Below are 22917 nucleotides of genomic sequence, written 5' to 3'. Positions count from 1 at the left end.
TTTTTTTTTTTTTTTTTTTTTTTTTTTTAAATCTTGGTTGCATAATCCTATGCTGGATAAGCGTGGTTAGGAATACTACAGATGTTTAGTGTAAAAATGTATTTTTGCTAGAAGCCCCTGCACCTGAGGTTTCTGATCCGATTGTGTTTAAAAATTTTGATTTAGGGCCTCATTTTTCAATGTCTTCTCCCACAGACACGGAATGGGAGAAAAGCTTCAATGAATCGGGCCCTTAACATGTTAACTGTACAAGCAGTGCTTTCTTTCTAGAAAAATAAGGTGCCAATATTCACATGCAGGATGCATTTTTTTTTTTTTTTTTGGAGGGACTACAGGGTTTATCAAGCAGGCTCAGGAAAAAGATTCCAGTACTGCGTAACTGCAAGCACCGCCTTCAATAAAGCCCTGCACATCATACCATAAAGGTGAATGTCCAGAAGTTGCTCGCATAAAATAGCACATAAGCAGGTCTATGCTATTTTAAAAACCGCTACATACAAGCGTAAATCAGGGTGCATGGATAAATTTGCACATGTAAAACAAAAAGGGGCGGGCTGGGAACAATCCGGTCAGGGGCCAACATTTATGTTATATAACAACCTGCCAAAGTGAAGCATGTAAGACTTTTATTTGCGTATATTTATACCGGGTCGTTATCTGCTGTAAACGATGATAAATATCTTAAAAGTGTAAAAATGGCTGGGTGGGTGGCGGGGACTGGGTGAAATGGGGGAACTTCAGGCTGAACAGCCAGGAAGGTCCTTCCCAAGCTGGATGAACTGCTAGACTAATTAGTAAAACTGGTCATTTATTTGCCACACACATGTTAGAAAATCCCCTGATTTATGTGTCTAAATACCAACTAACAGGGGGGGGGGGGGGGGGGGGGAGTAAAAAGTAAGTAAAATCTGCTCATGTATCCCTTTAAAAGCTGAAGCATAAATACGCACACACTTATCCAGCTAAATTTCAACTTAGACAAATTTGAACTTTTTTTTACACTTATATGACTATTTTACAAAGCAGGTTAAGTCTGAGAAATGCTACTTAGATGTGATTTTCAGACAACTGCCGCTACTTTTCCAGATAAGTCCAAACTTGCACGGCTTGTTATTTTTACATACATAAGCATTTGTGTGTGTGTTTATGTACTTATATTTTGTAACCTGCTCATATCGTATCCTCGCAGGTTATAAAATACACTAGTAACTTTGCATATGCCCATATATACGCGTAAATGGGCTCACGCAAGCAGTTTTGAAAATTATTTTCTTAGTTATTACACTGGTTTAATGACTTTATTCCACCTGTGAAGACTTTTCACTGAGACTGAGTTCCCAAAACTTAGGCCTCACTATATTGGCAAGCGTTAATTCATTTTCAGTCCAGCAAGAGAGCAGATGTACTAACCATAACTGGATTTATAAGGGGAAAGAAAGTAATTGGGGATGCTTTCATCACTTCCTAGCAGCATTCTGTTGCATTTTATCTGGCTGGAATTCTTCCCTGTGTTTGGGAGGTGGTTATACCTAATCCCACGCAGTCCATCCATTAGGTTTCTGCAAGCTCAGGTATAGGCAGAATGAAGAGAAACTACATGAGCACCTGAAATTCATAGCAACATAGGAGATAACAGCAGAAAATGACCAATTGGCTCATCCCATCTGCTCAGTTATTCCTAGCCACATTGCTTCAAACAGATCCCAGCAGCCAGCCATAGAAGCATGACTGCCTGTAGCATAGCAATTGCTTATCCAAGTCGCTTCTTGTGGTCTTTCTCATTGGCTCTCTACCATTCTGAGATGAGTATATATATTTTATCCCAACCACCCCCCACCCCCAATGTCTCACCATCAAGATTTGGAATAATCTAAACAGTTACCAAAACTAAGTGAGGCTGTTACCCAAACATCTGGCCTACTTGTTCCCCCATGACCTCGCTGGATAGTACCCAGCAACTGCCTACCTGCCAGCACTGAGTCAATTGGTTTCTGGGAAGTTGTAGGCCTCTAGTAACAACCTGGCTATCCTATTTTCTGCTGTAGGCAAGGTTCCTTATATTACTTTCTTCTAGGTAATCAATCGAGTTGCAAATTACTAAAAGTTGGCTTTTCATAATGCTTCTGAATTCTCTCCTGATATTTTCCTATCATTTTGTGTACAAATTTGTAGTTGATTTACTCTACTGGTATGGATTTTATGGGGATTATATTGTAATTACTCATTTCTCCAAATCTGTTATTACTTTCAGACAAATCACCAATATTCAAATTTAAAAAGTAAGAGATTCAAAAAAGAGGATTGCTGATTGAACGCTGATCACACCAGTTGTCTCTCCAACTTTAAGCATCTTCAGCATTAACAATATTTGATTTACATTAACTTACTTAAAGGACTATGGTCCCTAGTCAATAAAAACAAATTTCCATAGGTACAGAGTGGACGAAAAATTGATGTTTTAAATAACTCCATCTGACCTTTCAAGAATTAACAACAAAACATATTCAGATTTCTGCTGTATCTGCTCCCAGCTTAAACGTCCTGTTGCTGGTTTGTTATTTTAGTTTAGGCACAAGTACTCACATCGAACCATTTATTCATTTCCCAGTTCTGGCTAAACTAAAAGATGTTATAGTAAGGCCAATAAATCTTCACGTCAGGAAAGAAAATAAGAGGAAAAAGAGACCAGTATGGTTTTCAAAAGAGGTGGCCAAAAAAGTAAGGGCAAAATGTAGCTTTCAAATAGTACAAAGGATCCCATAAAGAAGAGCACATGGAAGAGTATCTGGTAAAGCTGAAAGAAACAGAGAAGGTAATCCAGAAGATGAAGGCAAAAATGGGAGAAAGGATAGCAAGAATGGAAGATAACTGAAAATAGACTTTTTAGGTATATCAGTGAAAGGAAAAAGTGCCGACGTGGGATGGTAAGATGAGGAGAAGAGGAGGATTGTGTTGAGGGTGACAAGGAAAGAACAAAAATGCTTACATATTTTTGTTCAGTAGTCACTGAAGAAGGGATTGAGATGGACCACTAATAGATGGCAGAGATAGGTGAAAGATCAGGGTAGGGTTGCTGGTATTGGTTTGCATGTGGGAATGTATATGTTCATCTACCCAAGCTGATAGAAACGTAGAGGAACAGACTCAACTGGGCAGACCAAATGGGCAAATTGGTCTTTATTTGCCATCATTTACTGGGTTACTATGGTTCTTCCTTGCCACAAGCTGTCCCTTGATAAGCATCAGGTGACACCGGAGGATATGCAGAGCATTAAATGCAATACTAGGCCCCAAAATAAGAATGGAAAAATAGTTTTAAATGAAAAAGTTTATTTCTGCCTATAGTAAGTGTACGGAGATTCATAATGTTCTATGTGCCTGCAAATCAATATAAATAATGACCAACATGCCATCTACTCTGTTCTATAAAGAGGCTTTTTAAGTATACACATGGCTCTGTAATTCTCATATTGAGGCAGCTTGATCGGAGTAGTGTTGATATGCAGAATGTCAACGTGATGAGAACTGTCTGATCACATGACAGACCATTTCTAATTTTTCAATTCAGAAGGGATTTTTTGGGCTTCTGCACCCTGGATGAGTTCTCACAAACTAGTGTTATGATGGGAGTTGTGTTTTGTCAATAGAGGTTTGTCTTGCCTATTCTGTAAATAAACATGTTCAGTATTGCCCATTATCAGTTGAAAAAAAAACATATTCTGTAATTCAGTGTATAGGTTGTATAGCATTTGATTTGAAATACTTAGGCCCTGGCTCATCAAGGACTTTCTACAGTTGCAAAGTGGGAGAAAAATCTTAAGGCCTGATTTTCAAAAGCATTTACATGCTTAAAACTGGGTCTTACATGTGTAAATGCATTTTACCCAGGTAAGTGGGCTTTTGAAAATTGCTACAATACATGCCATAGAATTGTTCCCAGGATTTACTCACATTAAGTATACTTACATGTGTAAATGGCTTTTGAAGATTGCTATGATAATGTTACATTTACATGCATAACTCCTTTGAAAAATTCACCTGATAATGAATAAAGCTCTTAGTGTAATGCTATATAACACTGGTAAAAAGAAAATAGAGAAACCCCGTATGCATAATTTAAAAATATATTTTTTTTCAGCACACTTACAGCAATTTTATGCCTCTCTATTCCTATGAGATTGTTTTGTTAACCTGTCGAGTTCAATTTTCATGGATTGCACGTGTCCACTTTCATTTTTACACAGATCATTTCCATCATCTTCTGTCTTTAGGTGTCTGGCATTCCTCAGTGTAGTTTCCTTCTGCTGCTGCATCTTTTCTTTTTCAATCATACGATAATTGTAATAGTTCATGATGAAAAGAAATGTCCCAGAAGTTAGCATAATAGTTCCACATTTATAAAACATGTACTTGTAGTCACTAAAAGTGTCTACGAGAATCCCTGTAAAACACAAATTACAAGTGGCATTTTAAAAAATGTGATCAAAAAATGGAAATGGGCAAAAAGATTAATATTTGGTGTTGTGATTATAAACTCCTCCCATCTCCTGGGCATTGAGATATATCAGACCATGATCCAAGATCATATGGAAATGATTTGCAAAAAGCAGAAGAAAGTAAGAGAGTCCCCAGTAAGATACTATCAGGGTCTTTTTTCCCCCCCCTATATTTTTGTTATCTTAGATCATGATCCAAAAACCCCCACCCAATAGTTAATCGTCAAATAATGGGCAAAGTTTACAATCACAATCCAAAATCATAATATTTTTGCCACTCTTACAATATTATAGGCAAAATATAAATTACAGATTGATTTTCTTTCAAGCTAATTCAATGCTTTTATGCAGCTATCATAATTTTTTACACAACTAAACACCAATGAGAAATGTATCTGTAACCAGAGTTTTATATCCTGCAAAGGTGAAAGTGACAAACACAGTTATCTGGTTAGTAGGGATGTACATTTGGATAATACGAATGGGGAAATTGATCTAAATGAGATGATTTTCACTTCAGTTTGCATTATCCAAACTGAAAATGGTTCATTCCGAACATTTTGAAAATTTTTGTATTATTCATTTCAGCAAATATTGTATACTACTATTTGATAAAAGCATACAATATTTGTGAATAGCACATGCTATTTGTGGTAGTGTACACTATTTTCTGAAATAAATAATGGTAAAAATCTGAAGAAAACATGCTGAAAATGAATTTTGGTCAGAAAATGGCCCAATAACAAATTCCTAAAATAAAAATAAAAGGTAGAACATCCCTATAAGAAACATAAGATATATAAGAAGTTGCAATACTGGGTCAGACCAAGGGTTCATCAAGCCCAGAATCCTGTTTCCAACAGTGGCCAATCCAGATTACAAGTATCTAGCAAGTACCCAAACAGTAAATAAACCCCATGCTACCAAAGCTGGTAATAATCGATAAACCGATACGATGTGCAAACGGATGTCGGTATATAAAAAAAATGCAAATAAATAAATAAATAAATAAATAATCAGTGGCTATTCCCTAAGTCAAATTGTTTAATATCAGTTTATGGAATTCTCACACAGGAACTTATTTAAACCTTTTCTAAACCTAGGTACACTCATTGCCTTAACCACATCCTCTGGCAATAAATTCCAGAGCTTAACTGTGCATTGAGTGAAAAAAAATTTTCTCTGATTTGTTTTAAATGTGCTAATTGCTAACTTCATGAGTGCCCCCTAATCCTTGTATTATCTGAAAGAGTAAATAACTATATCTTTTTTGAGATGCGGAAACCAAAATTGCACACAGTATTCTAGGTGCATTCTCACCATGGAATGATTCGGAGACATTATGACACTTTATTCACCATTCCCTTCCTAATAATCCCTAAATTCTGTTTGCTTTTTTTAGCAGCAGCACACTGAGCTGATAAGTTCAGTGTATTATCCACTATGACGCTTAGATCTTTTTCCAGGGTGGTAACTCCTAATATGGAACCTAACAATGTATAACTACTGTATGGGTTATTTTTCCTATATGCATCACCTTGCACTTGTCCACATTAAATTTTAGCTGCCATTTGGACACCCAATCTTCCAGTCTTTCAAGGTCCTCCTACAATTTACCACAATTCGCTTGTGATTTAACTACTCTGAATAATTTTGTGTCATCTGCAAATTTCTCACCTCACTGGTTGTATTCATTTCCAGATCATTTATAAATATATTAAAAAGCACTGGTCCAAGTAGAGATCCCTGAGGCACTCAACTGTTTACCTTTTTCCACTGTTCAATTTGTTTTGGGAGAGCGCGTTTCCATGAATTTCGTATCACTTAGGGGTAGATTTTAAAAGGTGCGCGCGGGAGTAGATTTGTTCGCGCAACCCGGCGCGAACAAATCTACTCCCAATTTTATAACATGTGTGCGCTGATGCGCGCATGTTACAAAATACAGGGTCGGCGCACACAAGGCTGTGCAAAATCGGCAGCCTGCGCGCGCCGAGCCGCGTAGCCATCCTCCGTTCCTCTGAGGCCGCTCTGAAATCAGAGCGGCTTCAGAGGGAATTTTCCTTCCGGCCCCCCCCCAACCTTCCCCTCCCTTCCCCTATCTAACCCACCCCCCATCCCTAACTAATTCCCCCCTACCTTTATTTTACAAGTTACGCCTGCCCAAGGCAGGCATAACTTGCGCACGCCGGCCATGTTCCGGTCCGGGGGCTGGTCCAGAGGCCACGGTGTCGCCTCCGGAACGCTCCTGGGCCGGAACCACGCCCGCGGCCCGCCCCCAAACGCCCCCGATGATGCACGAGCCGCGACACGCCTCCCGACACGCCCCCCCCCCAGGAAAGCCACGGGACTTACACGCGTCCCGGGGCTTGCGCGTGCCGCCGAGCCTATGCAAGATAGGCTCAGCGCACGCAGGGGGTGGAAGGGGCATCTTTTCGGGGGTTACACGCATATCTTACACGCGTAACCCTTTGAAAATCTGCCCCAAATGTTTATTTTGTTTCTTTAATTAAAAAAAATGAAACAAACATTAAAAAAAAAACCAGAAAAGAAAAAGGGATCTCCCAAAGCCTCCAGTGCCCACAATCCATCCCTCCCATTCAGAAAAATGCTGGGGCCAGGATCCTCCCCGGCCCCCACTTAACAGGTGTGGGGGGGGGAGCCACAGATGAGGCCTCAGCCTTGTGTAGACCTAGGCCTCAGTAGGTAGACTTCAACTTGGCCTAGGTGCTATGTAAGGCTGAAGCTTGGAGGCCAGGTCCCGATGCCTGGGTCTCAGCTCAAGCCCAAGCCTGATGCCAGAGCCTGGCAAGGAGGCCGTGTTCAAATGCCAAGGCATAGGCCCAGGGACAGACTAAGGCCAGAAGCCCAGAGTTCAGGCATTATAGATCCTCTTCCATCATCTTCTTTCATCTTTTCTTCAAATGACAGCATCTGCTTCGGATGCACTAGAGTAAATTAACTCCTGCACATCCTCCCCAGTGGAGGGCACCATTTTGGTGTACAGTAGTTCCAGAATGGACCCTGGCATTGGGTTGGGCTCAGGCCTTGGCCTAGCCAAGTTCTACTCATCGGGTCTCGGCTCGAGTCTTGGTCTAGGCCAAAGCCTATGGGCTGGATTTTCAAAAGCCTACGCACGTAAATCCAGTGCATTTACACGTGTAGGTGGCCTTACGTGCACCGAGCACGTGCACCTGACCCCAGTTATAAAATTGGGCACATATGTTCATCCGCACGCCAATTTGAAAATCTACCCCAATGGGCCGGATTTTCAAAAGGTTACATGCGCTGGGCCTATTTTCAAAAGGCCCGGCAACGCGCATAAAGCCCTGGGACATGTGTAAGTCCCAGGGCTTGCAAAAAGGGGCAGGAAGAGGACGGTCCAGGGGCAGGGTGGGGTCAGAGGCTCCCTGCACAGTGGCCATTTGCCGCTGTGCTGGGGATCGCGTGCTGGCTCATTGCCGGCGCGGGCAACATACTTCAGCCCCAGAGCTGAAGTAAGTTTTAAAAACAACAAAAAAAAAAAGAAGAGAAAGGTAGGGGGAAAGGGCGGGGGAGGTAAGGATGTTCCCTCCGAGGCTGCTCAGATTTCGGAGCGGCCTGGGAGGGAATGCAGCGTGAGCTCGGCACGTGCAAGGTGCACAATTGTGCACCTCCTTGCGTGTGCTGACCCCTGATTTTATAACATGCATGCGCATGTGCATGCATGTTATAAAATCGAGCGTACATGTGTGTGCGCCAGGTATCGTGCACACATGTACGCCCGCACATACTTTTGAAAATCTACCCCAATGTGAGTGTTTCATAGTGTTTTCCCATTTCATGTAAAAACAAATTCATACCCCTAGTAAACTGAGGAAACAGATCTAAATATTACCATGAAGGGAGCTTAACACTATATCATGCTTTCATTTAACAGAAGAGTTTATTTACTCAGACCCACACTGACAAATGCCTGACTTCCCTTTTCTCTGCTTCTCTTCCCCTATAGTGATATGCACAGAAAGAAAACAGATTAACTTGTTAAATGCAGCATGTTCCTCATAAAATTAGCAAATAAAATAAAGGGGAAAAAAATCCACTGGGAAATTACATTGAGGTAAACTTTAGCATTTTTATAAGAATTTAATGGAAATCATTTATTAAATGCAGCTTATTTTCAGTATGCTAAACTTGAATATGGGGTAAAAATCAGTCATGGAATTCTTAAGGTCATATTTTCAAGGTAGAGGGAAGAGAAGCAGGAAATGTTATACAATTAGATTTTTAGAAAACATTTGATGGTTTTGTGTCACAGGTCAATCTTTAGGTTACAAAGTCATGGAATAATTGGAAAATGGAAGGTTTAATTGAAATGTCAGTGTTTTTCTCCATTATCACAAAAAAAACCACCCCAAATCTGACACTGTGGGCAATGATCATGCAAATTAACATCTATTCAGTTGGAGCAATCAAAGCTGGTGTTATCACTGTTGATAATTATAACAAGATTGACTTGCATTCTTTTTTGGTCTGGTCAACTGATTTCCTTGGTTATCGTCTTAGACAGGAACATTATTGTTTAGGTGCACTTTTTTCTGTTAGGAAAGGTCAAATTAATTATACCTTAAAGCAATAATTTGTAGTAAGACTCATAATGAAATTTTGCAATGTAGATTTACATTAACCAAGGGTTTCATTGACACTCAAAAAACTAAAACACCAAAAACTAAAAAATTCTTGACTGTGAAATTACATATAGCTAAGACAAATCAGTTTCTAGCTGTTAGCATTCAACAGTGCAAGTTGAAAGTCTATTAAATATATTTTTCCATGAGTATCATTCATAAAGAACTCCAACAAAATGATGGCTTATAATAGGTTAATCAGGATAACATGATGTCTACTTAGTGGCTTTGCTTATAATGGACAGGTATAGGTAAAGCAATCACATATCACAGAGAACATGTTACTTAAATCCTTAAAATAGATCCCTGCATTGGATGAGTAGATACCAGAGAGCTAGGACAAGACAAGTAGTAATTTATTACAAGTACTCATAATGTATTCTGTTTCTGGTAATTAGTATATACTTATATATGTTTTGCATGACCATTTATAAAATAGAATTGTTGGGTAGAAATGTCTCCTTTCATATACTTGCAGTTAGTTCATTTATTCAAATCATTGAAAGGATTAAATTTGAAAAGTTATTTGATACTTAAAGATAAATAAAAATGCATGAGTCAGCCCTATGTATCTGTTGCGCTTCCTGACCAGGCCTGCTCACCTCTTTGTCCTGTCTACCAGCACCGGACTCCCTTCCGCCGCAGGCAGCTCGTGGTGTCCCCAGCTCCCCCGCTCACAGTCTCCGAGGTCGGCCTCACAGTCGCCAGACTTAAAGGGCCAAACACAGGAAACCCAAACCCGATGCCACTCAATGACATCACACTCCCTGGGTATATAAGGCAAGGCCCGTTCCCTTGAATGGTGCCTTGGCAATCGGGTCTTACACTCCAGTGTCTTTAGTTTGCCTGTTCCTAAGTCTCTCATTCCAGTGTCTCCAGTGTCTCCTGTTCCAGCGTCTTGTTCCAGTGTTTCCAGTGTCTCCTGTTCCAGCATCTCCTGTGTCTCCTGTTCCAGCATCTTATGTTCCTTCGTCTCTCCATTCCTGGTAGTTCCCTTCAGACTGATCTCACGGTATTGACCTTTGCTTGTTCACTGACTACTCCTGCTTGCTGCCCGGACCTTACCTCTGCCTGTTCACAGACTACGCTTGATCGCTGCCTGGAACCGACCTCTGCCTGACTACTGTCTACTCTGATCGCTGCCTGGAACCTGACCTCTGCCTGACTCGACTACTCTGGATTGACTACAGGTACTGACCCCTGCTTCGGCTGACCACTCTGAACTGTTACTCTGGCCTTGATCCTCGCTATCCACTTGGACACTCTTTTCTGGCCTCCTGCGATCTCTGGACATTCCTACTCTGACTGCGACCGCGCATCCTTGTTCGTGGTGGGCACTCCTTTACGCTTCCATGTGGATAAAGGTGAACCAGTAGATGTATTTGGATTTTCAGGTGGTGTTTTGATGAGAAGCATCTAAGGCCTAGATTTATCAAAATGCACAAAATATCACATGCGATAGGAAAAGGGGTGTGTTTTATGGTAATGGGCTGTTTATCGCAAAGTGTGCTATCTTAGCGCTTTGCATAGTTATTAGCACAAACTGCGATAACTTTTTCACACTTTGCAATAAGTGCCAGAATTGTTGTATTTCCTACCTACAACCACTGGGGGGGGGGGGGGGGGGAGAAAGAGAGAGAGAGCCTAGCTATAAGGCCCTCATACTAGGTAGGTATTTATACCTCTATATGAGGCCCACCTAGCTACTCGAGGTGAGGTTTAGGTAGGGGTTAGGGGCCACTTTGACATTCAAAATGAGACGTACGAACAGAACAGTGCTCACTTGTGAAGATTTGCTGACCTTCAGAGTGAGGAAACTCGCCCAAAGATGAGATTTGTGCAATCTTCTCTCAACCTAGCTTGATGGACTCTCTACCTGGGTAACAAGAGAACATTGCACAAATCTTATCTTTGTTGTGTTTCTCTCTCCGAAGGTCATCAAATATTCACAAGAGAGCACTGTTCTGTTCGTACATCTCACTTTGAATGTCAAAGTGGCCCCTAACCCCTACACTCCTACCTAAACCTCACCTCGAGTAACTAGGTGGGCCTCATATAGAGGTATAACGTTCATAAACAGTTATTAGGTGGACTTGGGAAAACCAGCACTTATCCTTGGGAGTGAAATACAAGAAATAGATCAACTATTGAAGATCTGATGGGTATTTATGATCAGGACTGGCCACTGCTGGGCTCGATGGACCTCGGTCTAACCCAGCATGGCACTTCTTATGTTCTTATGTTTTAAGCTGTATTGTTGGGACTTTCTAACTCAGAGGTCCACTTTCAAACCAGAGAAGAGACAGGAAATCCCCTGGCCTCTATTAGGAGCCCACCTTTTATCACTGGGGGTGTTGGGTCTCCTTCCCTAGTGCCAGCCATCTGAAGGGACACTAACTCAGCTGTGCAGGGCTGAGGCAATAAGTATTATTAGATTTTTTTGAGAAGACCAAATAGAGATTTTAATAGAGATGTGAATCGTTTTAGGACGATTAAAATTATCGTCCGATAATTTTAATATCGTCTTAAACCGTTATGGAACACAATACAATACAGATTCTAACGATTTATCGTTATAAATCGTTAGAATCGTGAGCCGGCACACTAAAACCCCCTAAAACCCACCCCCGACCCTTTAAATTAAATCCCCCACCCTCCCGAACCCCCCCCCAAATAACTTAAATAACCTGCGGGTCCAGCGGCGGTCCGGAACGGCAGCGGTCCGGAACGGGCTCCTGCTCTGAATCTTGTCGTCTTCAGCTGGCGCCATTTTCCAAAATGGCGCCGAAAATGGCGGCGGCCATAGACGAAAAAGATTGGACGGCAGGAAGTCCTTCCGGACCCCCGCTGGACTTTTGGCAAGTCTCGTGGGGGTCAGGAGGCCCCCCACAAGCTGGCCAAAAGTTCCTGGAGGTCCAGCGGGGGTCAGGGAGCGATTTCCCGCCGCGAATCGTTTTCGTACGGAAAATGGCGCCGGCAGGAGATCGACTGCAGGAGGTCGTTCAGCGAGGGTTCCGGCGCCTCGCTGAACGACCTCCTGCAGTCGATCTCCTGCCGGCGCCATTTTCCGTACGAAAACGATTCGCGGCGGGAAATCGCTCCCTGACCCCCGCTGGACCTCCAGGAACTTTTGGCCAGCTTGTGGGGGGCCTCCTGACCCCCACGAGACTTGCCAAAAGTCCAGCGGGGGTCCGGAAGGACCTCCTGCCATCCAATCTTTTTCGTCTATGGCCGCCGCCATTTTCGGCGCCATTTTGGAAAATGGTGCCGGCTGAAGACGACAAGATTCAGAGCAGGAGCCCGTTCCGGACCGCTGCCGTTCCGGACCGCCGCTGGACCCGCAGGTTATTTAAGTTATTTGGTGGGGGATTTAATTTAAAGGGTCGGGGGTGGGTTTTAGGGGGTTTTAATGTGCCGGTTTTTCGATTTTTCGATTTTTTCGATTTTTAACGATTTTTAACGATTTTTTCACGATATTTTACCCCCCCAAACGGCAACAATACGATTCCCTCCCCCTCCCAGCCGAAATCGATCGTTAAGACGATCGAGGACACGATTCACATCCCTAGATTTTAAGGCTGATCTTTTTGAAGATATTTTTGGTTGCAGTACAATTTTGTTGGAACACCCCAGACACATGTCCAGCATCCTTTGGGGGTTTAGGGTGACCCTACTGCTAGGACCACAATTGTGTGAGAAAGAGATGGAGAGACTGTTCCCCCTGTGCACCTTGGGCCTTGAGATTGAATCCTATCACCTATTGTCCCTCACCCCACTTGAAGGAACCTGACCCCTGGGGTTATTGACCAGAAAGTGAGAGTTGTGGCCCCAGGACACAGTTTACCCTGCATTTAGAGCACCCACTGAAAAGGTGGCTAAAAACCCCTATTAATAAAAAAAAAACTTCATTTTTGTTGCTATCTTCAGTGCACAAATTGAACTATAACTTTTCCCTGAGGTCTGCCCTGGTATCTAATTATATCCACAATAAGAGGAGAAATTATAAAGATATCATAATTTTACAGATTTTACAAGGTCAGAATAAACAATAACGAATCACACCCAGTCTGCGCCACTCTAGGAGTTCCTCAAGGCTCTTCCTTATCCCCCACCCTTTTCAACATTTATCTTTTACCACTCTGCCAGCTCCTCACCAAACTAAAATTAACTCACTACATCTACGCAGACGATGTGCAAATATTCATCCCGGTGACCATATCTCTACTAAAAACTATAGAATTCTGGAACAACTGCCTCCAAGCCATCAACAAACTTCTCTTGAGCCTTAATTTAATCCTTAATTCCAACAAAACCAAAATACTACTCGTCTCACAAGACGACAGCTATGCAATGTCGAACATTCACCCTACTAGTCTACCATCCTTTTCTACTCAAGTTAGAAACCTCGGAGTTATCATGGACAATCAACTAAACCTAAAGGGGTAGATTTTCAGAGCCCTGCTCGCCTAAATCCGCCCAAAACCGGGCGGATTTAGGCGAGCAGGGCCCTGCGCGCCGGGAAGCCTATTTTACATAGGCCTCCCGGCGCGCGCAGAGCCCCGGGACTCGCGTAAGTCCCGGGGTTCTCGGAGGGGGGCGTGTCGGGGGGCGGGCCCGGTCGTCGCGGCGTTCCGGGGGCGTGTCGGCAGCGTTTTGGGGGCGGGTACGGGGTGTGGCTACGGCCCGGGGGCGTGGCCGCGCCCTCCGTACCCGCCCCCAGGTCGCGGCCCGGCGCGCAGCAGGCCCGCTGGCGCGCGGGGATTTACGTCTCCCTCCGGGAGGCGTAAATCCCCCGACAAAGGTAAGGGGGGGGTGTAGACAGGGCCGGGCGGGTGGGTTAGGTAGGGGAAGGGAGGGGAAGGTGAGGGGAGGGCAAAGGAAAGTTCCCTCCAAGGCCGCTCCGATTTCGGAGCGGCCTTGGAGGGAACGGGGGGAGGCAGCGCGGCTCGGCGCGCGCAGGCTATACAAAATCGATAGCCTTGCGCGCGCCGATCCAGGATTTTAGTGGATACGCGCGGCTCCGCGCGTATCTACTAAAATCCAGCGTACTTTTGCTTGAGTCTGATGCGCAAGCAAAAGTAGGCTGATCGCGCTTCTTTTAAAATCTACCCCAAAGAGATTTATTAATAACACCACTAAGGATGGTTTCTATAAACTGCAAGTCCTAAAACGGCTCAGACCATTCCTCCACTTCCATTCAGTACTCCGTTCAGTATTCCAAGCAATCATTTTCTCAAAAATTGACTATTGTAATTCTCTTCTACTCGGCCTCCCAGCTAATACCTTAAAACCCTTACAAATGCTTCAAAACCCTTCAGCCAGGATTCTGACTAAGTCCAATAAAAGGAATCATATTACCCCCATCTTGAGAAACCTACACTAGCTCCCAATCAAATTTAGAATCACTTACAAAGCACTAACAATCATTCATAAATCCATTCACAAGCTCATTACACTGGATCTCACTATCCCTTATCGACCACATATATCATCAAGACCGGTGAGAGCTGCTTATAGAGATACTCTCCTCGCCCCACCCATCAAAACTTCTCTAAATAAATGATCTCTATCTACAGCAGGCCCGGCACAATGGAATTCTCTACCTCCAGAACTCCGGGAGGAACCTTGCCTGATCACATTTAAAAAGAGACTCAAAACTTGGCTATTCGAACAAGCTTTTAACTTATGCCAATAATTCCCTCTTACCACACATATTGTTCATACAACCAATTCCATCAAACTCCATCAGATTTGAGCTTAAGTTCAGAGTCCAACGCCACAAACAACCAATCCAAATATGTACTACATGTACCGAGACTTTAATTCTTGCCAATATACACCTAGATCTTTAACCAGATTAATTTAATCTCTACAACAGACTCCTATTACTTGCTATTTATTCGTTGCACGTTATTCCCCCAGTTACTTTGATCCTAGTTTATCTCCCTTGTTCTATGTAATTGCATTCTTACATGCCTGTTCAATGTTCTAATGTAAACCGAAATGATATGTAACTCTGCTACATGAATTGCGGTATATAAAAATGTTAAATAAATAAATAAATAAATATCTTGAACACAAAAAAGTTGAACTTCTATATGACTTGAAATTAATTATGGGCCAGATTTTTAAAAGGTTACGCACGCTGGGCCTATTTTAAGAAGGCCCGGCGACACACATAAAGTCCCGGGATGCGTGTAAGTCCCGGGGTTTGCAAAAAGGGGTGGGGAGGGGGCGGGGCATGGGTGTGGCCGGAGGCTCCAGGCACAGCGGCCATTTGCCACTGTGCCCAGGATTGCACACTGGCAGTCGGCCGGCAGGCGCAAAAGGTAAGATAAAGGGAAGGGGGGTTAGAGTAGGGCTAGGGGGAAAAGGTTAGGAGACGGGGTGGAAAGTTCAGGCTAGGGGGAAGGGAATGGGGGAAAGCAGCGCGGCTCAGCCTGTGCAAGGTGCACAACTGTGCACCCCCTTGCGTTCACCGACCCAGGATTTTATAACATGCGTGCACCTGCGCGCACATGTTATAAAATCGGGTGTACATGTGCGCAACCTTTTAAAATCTACCCCTACATTTTTATCATTGTTCAAACATAACAAGGTAACAACTAGTTGATACTACAGGGAACATATTGTTTCAAACAAATTATTATTCTCCCCTTTTCATTTTTTCAGAACAAACTAGAAACACTTGGTCAATGTTATATATATATATATATATATATATATATATATATATATATATAAAATGAGCTTACCTCCAACAGGTGGACCAATTAAAACTGGGAAGCATTCAGATAAGGTCACAATCCCGACAGCACTTGCAAAACGTTGTGCTCCAACAACATCCATCAGGGCTTCAAATAGCAATGCACAAACCATACCAAAAGCCAAGCCAAAAAATAAGGCGTATATTACTACACCTGTATAACTTGTAGCAAAGGGGCACATAAGATGACAAAATCCATTAAAAATAATGGCAATACTTAAAAAATATTGGACTCTTTGCCTCATCCACTTAATGTTCGCAATCAGTCCGGTGGTAGGTCTGGCAATCATATCAGCCAAAGCAAGCACAGATAGGAGGAAAGCAGATGAATATTCATCAAAGCCAAGATGCTTTCCATAGGGCACCAAAAAAACAATGGGAACAAAAAAGCCACAAAACAAAATCACATTTCCAAAAAGGTATATTAAGAAACCTCTGTGCTTAAAAAGTGAAAAATCAAGAAATGTATTAAGCTTATCAAAACAGTCTTCTTTTCTTTCATTTTCCTTTCCTGTCAATAAGCCAGAAACTTGAGGGCTGTCACATTTTAATGATCCTTCATGGGGTTTTTCTTGAAAATGTTTTCTTTTCTTCTCTTTACTGCAACCCAGTGCTGGTTGAATAGGTCTGAAGAGTGCACCAGCCACACTGCAGTTCAACAAGGCTCCTCCCAATATTAAAAAACTACCCCGCCAGCCAAAGGAATCAAAGAGAAACTGATTAAAAATAGCAAAAGCACAAAGCAGCACAGGAGCCCCTGCCATAGCAACACCAATAGCCATTGGTCTTCGTTTAAAAAAGTATTTCCCGATTATTATCAACGAAGGTTGAAGGTTGAAAGAAAGGCCAACTCCTGCAGTAAATGAAAAGAAAGATAAATGTTAATGAGGTGCTAGGACCAACATTTTGCTAAATGCATTCACTGTTGTAAATCTAACAGTTGTATGTAGCATCATTTTAGAAAAGAACACCTGTTAGCACTGGTTTCAGGGGAGGCCACCAGTACTATCCTAGAGACCCCGTCTACCACTCAAAGTGGCAGCAGCACAGCAGGAAAGCCATAGAAAGAAAAGGGGAAGTCAGTCTCCCGAGCCAAGCCCTCCTGTTCCTTCCTCTAGTAAGGTGACAATCAAGCAGCCCCCAGCAGCATGTCAGTGGCAGACAGTCCCGTGGTAGAGGGCAGGCAGCATCAAAGGTGGTGACATGGAACATCACAGAAATGATTTCCCTGCATAACCAGCCCCCGTACATCATGGAGAATGTGGAATTTGCGCAGCTGCTGCACCTTTTAGCCCAGAATTATAAAGGGCCTTCCCAGAATATATTCAGTAGACAGGTTATCCTCGCACTGTACTCTCAGTACTGTGCTTGCATGCAGACACAGTTGCCCAAGTTAAAGAGGAGTAGCATTCATTTCATAGCAACATCTGGACCAGCCAGGATGTTAAACATGCCTACCATTCCCTGATGGCATACTGGTGGCAATTGTCCGAGGGAGGGACAATCTACTGTTCTAGTAAGGGTGGATCAGCAAGGTGCAGGTGGGCTGTGCTGCCCACCCAGGTGATGGATATCAGCCACATCTTGGTCAATATCTTAGGAGCGATAAGGAAAATGATGGAGGGCTAGCAGATAGACAGAACAGTTGTTCCTGATTTTTTTTTTTTTTTTTTTTACAGATAATGGTGCAAACATAAAAAAGGCAGTGGAAGATGGGGAATATAAGGGATCTTTGCTGCATCTGGCAGTAAAAGAAAACCTGGGGCCAAGGATCAACACGGCAGCTTAGTCCTAAAGCAACTGAGAGATGTGCAAGAAAATAGTGGAGCATTTTCACCATAGGGTGAAGAGTAGACAGCAGTTCCATGAGAAGCAGGAAACAGTGGGAGTACCTCAGCACCAGCTCATTCAGGATGAAGGTATCATGTTGAATTCCGCCTGTCTAATGATGCAGAGGTTAATGGAGATATGAGCAATAATCCTAACAGCAACTATGGACATACCAGAAGCCAGATGCTAGTTCCGAGCTCCCAGTCGTATTTAAGAGTTTAGGGGAGATCCGCCTCGGGCAGGAGAGATAGGCTTTGCATGAAAGGGAGGCTTAGGGCAGGGGGACAGTGGAGGGGCCGGAGGTCATTTTTAAAACTTGGGGGTAGGGGCAGGGGCAGGTGTGGAAGGATGGGTGCCAACCTGTGCAAAAGGCCTTAAGCTTTCAAACTTTCAAGTTTCAATGAGAGGGCTTGAGGGAAGAGGCTAAGCTTAGCCACATAACTTTAATTGTCGATTTTCAGCAGGACAGTTATCTCACTGAATATCCCAGATAACTGATCCATTTTTAGAGATTTTTGAATATTGCCCACTTTTTATTCTAAGGTGCACACATTTTGAAAGTGTGTACCTACTTTCTGAATGCTAAAAATCCAGTTAGTCGGATGCTCTAATTTTATCCAGGAAAAGATGCTTTAGGCAATTTTGCCCCTTGATGTATGACTTTGAGCACAGAAAGGTTAGATGACGTGACATGCTTAGACATGGGTTTTCAGTTCTTTGGTGCTAAAACATTTTAACCATACGAATTATGATGAAAACTATTGTAGACACGCATATTTCATATTTTGTTTATAGTAGGGTGGCAATAGTAATAGATTTAAGCAAACTAGATTTCTTTTTTATCTAGAAGGCAGCAATGCTATCAGGTTAGTGATAGAAAATGTAACTAAATTAGAAATATTTTGAAAATGTAAAGCAAAACAAAATGTGTGTGTGTGGGGAGGGGTTGTTATATTAATAGATATATTAAAATGTAAATGTTAAAATGTAAATTAAGATATATTAAAATGTAAATTAAGATATGTTAAAATGTTAAAATGTAAATGTTAAAATGTAATTTCTAAGCTTAACCAGTTTTACTGTAAACCGGCATGATGTCCACAACTAATGCCGGTATATAAAAATGTTTAAATAAATAAATAAATATATTGGCTTCAACAATTCAATCTCAGTATTGATGGGAGAGAACAATTACTGAAAATAAGGTCATGCAACGTTTTTTCTAGTTCATTAAGCTACAAAATTAGTTTGTGTAATTCTGTATTACCTGATGAAACATAAGGCTTAAAAATACCAAACATTTTCTAGGCCACTCAAACCAATCACAAAATCTAATGCAGTTCCTTAATTGATTCTTGACTTCAAAACAAATACAATACTTTGTGCCACAGTACAGAAACATTTTCTATCAGTTTCTTTTCCAAATGTAAGAGTCTCAGCCTGTTAGAAATATCATCCTTATGAAATTTTTCTTCAGTTGATAGGTTCTGAATTGGCATATCAGACTGGATTAATGGCACAGCCACGCTATCTCTAATTTTGAAAATGATTTGAAATGAAATAGGAAATTTTATTCTCATTTCCTATTTCATTTCTCCAGAATGCCCTTCCCTAACCCTTTAAACCCTCAGATGTATCTCATCTGACCCAATTGTCTTATCCACTTTTAAGTTTAGTTATCTCCTCACAAGCACATTTTTCTAAAAATCAGTTGAGGTTTACCTTACATATAATCATATTTGTGTTTGTTTTATTTGGTTCTGGCTCTTCCACAGTGAACACCGAACCAAAATATTTTTTAAGCATTTTCACTTTTTCCTCATCAGCCTCTACATATTCCTCTACTTCATCTCTGAGTCTCACAATGCCCTTTTTGCACTTCCTTCTATCACTAATACATCTAAAAATAAATGTAGTTCCTGGTTTTACCATATCCACCTAGAACATGGTTTTACCTTATCTGCCTAGAACATGGATTTTAGTAATTTTAGAAATTTCTATAAAGAAAGAAAATATTTGCTATTTTTTATTCATTTGAATTTTTGCAATCCTGACTACTTTCCCACCTTCTCTTAGCTTTTGCAGATATTGTCTTGTCTTCCTCTTTCTGTGATACCTTACCTTAAGAACATAAGAACATAAGAAAATGCCATACTGGGTCAGACCAAGGGTCCATCAAGCCCAGCATCCTGTTTCCAACAGTGGCCAATCCAGGCCACAAGAACCTGGCAAGTACCCAAAAACTAAGTCTATTCCATGTTACCATTGCTAATGGCAGTGGCTATTCTCTAAGTGAACTTAATAGCAGGTCATGGACTTCTCCTCCAAGAACTTATCCAATCCTTTTTTAAACACCGCTATACTAACTGCACTAACCACATCCTCTGGCAACAAATTCCAGAGTTTAATTGTGCATTGAGTAAAAGAACTTTCTCCGATTAGTTTTAAATGTGCCCCATGCTAACTTTATGGAGTGCCCCCTAGTCTTTCTATTATCCAAAAGAGTAAATAACCGATTCACATCTACCCGTTCTAGACCTCTCATGATTTTAAACATCTCTATCATATCCCCCCTCAGTCGTCTCTTCTCCAAGCTGAAAAGTCCTAACCTCTTTAGTCTTTCCTCATAGGGGAGTTGTTCCATTCCCCTTATCATTTTGGTAGCCCTTCTCTGTACCTTCTTCATCGCAATTATATCTTTTTTGAGATGCGGCGACCAGAATTGTACACGGTATTCAAGGTGCGGTCTCACCATGGAGTGATACAGAGGCATTATGATATTTTCAGTTACTTCTCTAGAAAACCATAGCAGCCTCTATCTCCTCTTTACTTTATTTACTGTCCTAACAAAAAGTTAGTTGCCCTTATAATATCTCCTTTTAGCTTTTCCCCACTGTTCTTCTGTTCCTCTAGATTTTCTCATCCAACTAACCATTTCTTGAGTTTCTTCCCCATTTTAACAGTTAGTTTTCCTGAAGTCTAGAACCCTCACCTTGGAATGAACCTTCATCTCCTGCACTCTAATACTGAACCACATCATCCAGTGATCACTGGATCCCAGATGATCATCCATTATAACATCAGAGAAACTGTCTTCATTAGTAAGCACCAGATCCAGTATCACATCCTCCCATGTGGTTTCTGATATCAGAACAATTCTTCTTGCAGAGAATCCAGGATTTCTCTGCTCCTAGAAGACATTGCAGCCAGGATGTTCCAATCAACATCCAGCAAATTGAAATCCTCTAGCAATAACACCTCAACTTTTATAGCAATTTTGTGAATATACTCCATTAAATCTCTATCCATGTCATCTGTAACTAATGGAGGTATTTATATTACATCAGTATAAATGAATGTTCCATTTCCTCTTTCCAGATTAACACATAGTGTCTCCTTCTTAACTCATAAGCCCTGCAATTCTGTTACTTTGATATTATTTTCTTTGTATAGTACCACACCTTGCCACTTCCTTCCTACTCCATCCTTCCTGAATAGATTGTAGCCTGGTATAACTATGTCCCAATCATAGTTTCTTGACTACCATATTTTCATGACAGTCACTACATTTAAATCAGCTTCTTCCATGGCTGCATCTAAATCCAGGACTTTATTTCCCATGCTATAAGCATTAGTATACCAAGCTTTCCAGATATTGTCTTTATTTCCTATTTCTATAAAAGTATTTGTTTTACTTACCTTAGGGATTAGTTCACTCATCCCCAATGATCCTAGTTTAAAGCCCTCCTCAGTAGGTTTGCCAGTCTGTATTGGAAGATGCTGTGCTCCTTTTTCAACAGGTGGAATCTGTCTCTACTCAGCAGTCCTTGAGACATCATCCTATGGTCCACGAAGCCAAAACAGTCTCATTGAAATCATCTGTGCAGCTATTCATTTATCTCTAGAATGTAAGGTTCCTTCATTGGTCCTTTATCTTGACTGGGAGGATACAGGAGAATACCACCTGTTCACCTATCTGCTTTACCCTCTCTTCTAGAGCCATGAAGTCACTTTTAGTCTGATATGTGTGGTATCTAGCAGTATCATTTGTTCTAACATGGATAAGCAGCATCAGATAGTAGTCAGTAGGTCTGAGGATTTTTGGCAATCTCTCTGAAATATCTTAGATTTCGGCACCTGGCAGACAGCACACTTCCCAGGGCAAAATGCCTGGTGAGCAGATGAATGCCTCTGTGCCCCTCAGAAGTGAGTAACCAACCATTACTTCCCTTCACTTTCTAGGTACAGTGGTTGTTAAACACACAGGTTTGAGGTTTGCATGTTTTGGTTCCTCCTCACCCTGGGATGGCTTCTCTTCCTCCACTTCCAGAGCTACATACTGGTTCTTCAGCTGAAGGGAAATCAAAGTTGTTATGCAGGGTCTAGTAGCTGTAGTAATCTGGGTCCAGCTGTCATCTCTTGGTCCATTATCACCTTTCCTCTTGCTTGAATTTTCTATCTTTGATGCCTCAATAAGCATTCCATCAATGCAGTCCTCATTCTCCCAGATGTTTCTCAGTCTCACCATCTCCTCTCTGAGTTATGCCAACTGTTTCCAGAGGAAGCCTATCTGCAGCCATCTTTCAACTAAACCAGTTCCTCACTGTGGATCAGGACATCTGTCTGGACAGCAGTAGAAGTGATAACAGCAGTGATAGCTATTGCGCCCGTGGGTTGCAAAAGGTTGCAACCTTTGCTGCTCACCTCTTTTTGCCCTGTAGCTCCAAGTCTAGGGAGGATGGCCGCCTCGGCTTCTGCATGCCACCTGCCATGGTGTTCCTGGGACGGTGCTGGTGCTCCCGGCAGCCATCTTACTTCTGGGGTGACCTAGGGCATGCACGATTTCATGCCTGCCCCCGTCTTAACCATGTCATGGCGGGAACCTCGGGGGCATCTCCACCGCATGACATCACTGCCTACATATATATAATCTCATTGGGCCAGCATACCATTGAGTTAGCAAGGATTCCTGACCTGCTCAATTCCGCCATTCTGGGACTTCACTTCACTGTTCCTGCACTCAGGGGCCTTGCTACATTCAGGGCTATCCACTTCTCAGAGAGCCATCTCTACTTGCAACACTTCTCTAACCCAGTGAGTCTCTTCCTATTTCCACAGATGACCCTTCAGTGCTCCTGTACCTCGGGTCTCCACAGTGCCT

At 42.2% G+C, this 22917-nt stretch overlaps 1 protein-coding gene across 1 annotated transcript; it reads right to left on the bottom strand.

Moving 5' to 3' along the window:
- On the bottom strand, positions 1-22284 carry LOC115089419 (monocarboxylate transporter 2-like). Its single transcript, XM_029597512.1, has 3 exons — positions 22056-22284; positions 15916-16779; positions 1-4441 (listed from the first exon to the last, which is right to left on the bottom strand). The coding sequence occupies exons 1-3, from the start codon at positions 22282-22284 to the stop codon at positions 4155-4157; spliced, it is 1380 nt and encodes a 459-aa protein (XP_029453372.1). The 3' UTR covers positions 1-4154.
- Between the last annotated feature and the right edge of the window lie 633 nt (positions 22285-22917).

Source organism: Rhinatrema bivittatum, chromosome 4 (genome assembly GCF_901001135.1).
Source record: "Rhinatrema bivittatum chromosome 4, aRhiBiv1.1, whole genome shotgun sequence".
NCBI lineage: Eukaryota > Metazoa > Chordata > Amphibia > Gymnophiona > Rhinatrematidae > Rhinatrema > Rhinatrema bivittatum.
The sequence above is the reverse complement of the archived record's forward strand: the minus strand, read 5'-3'. Positions and strand labels throughout refer to the sequence as shown.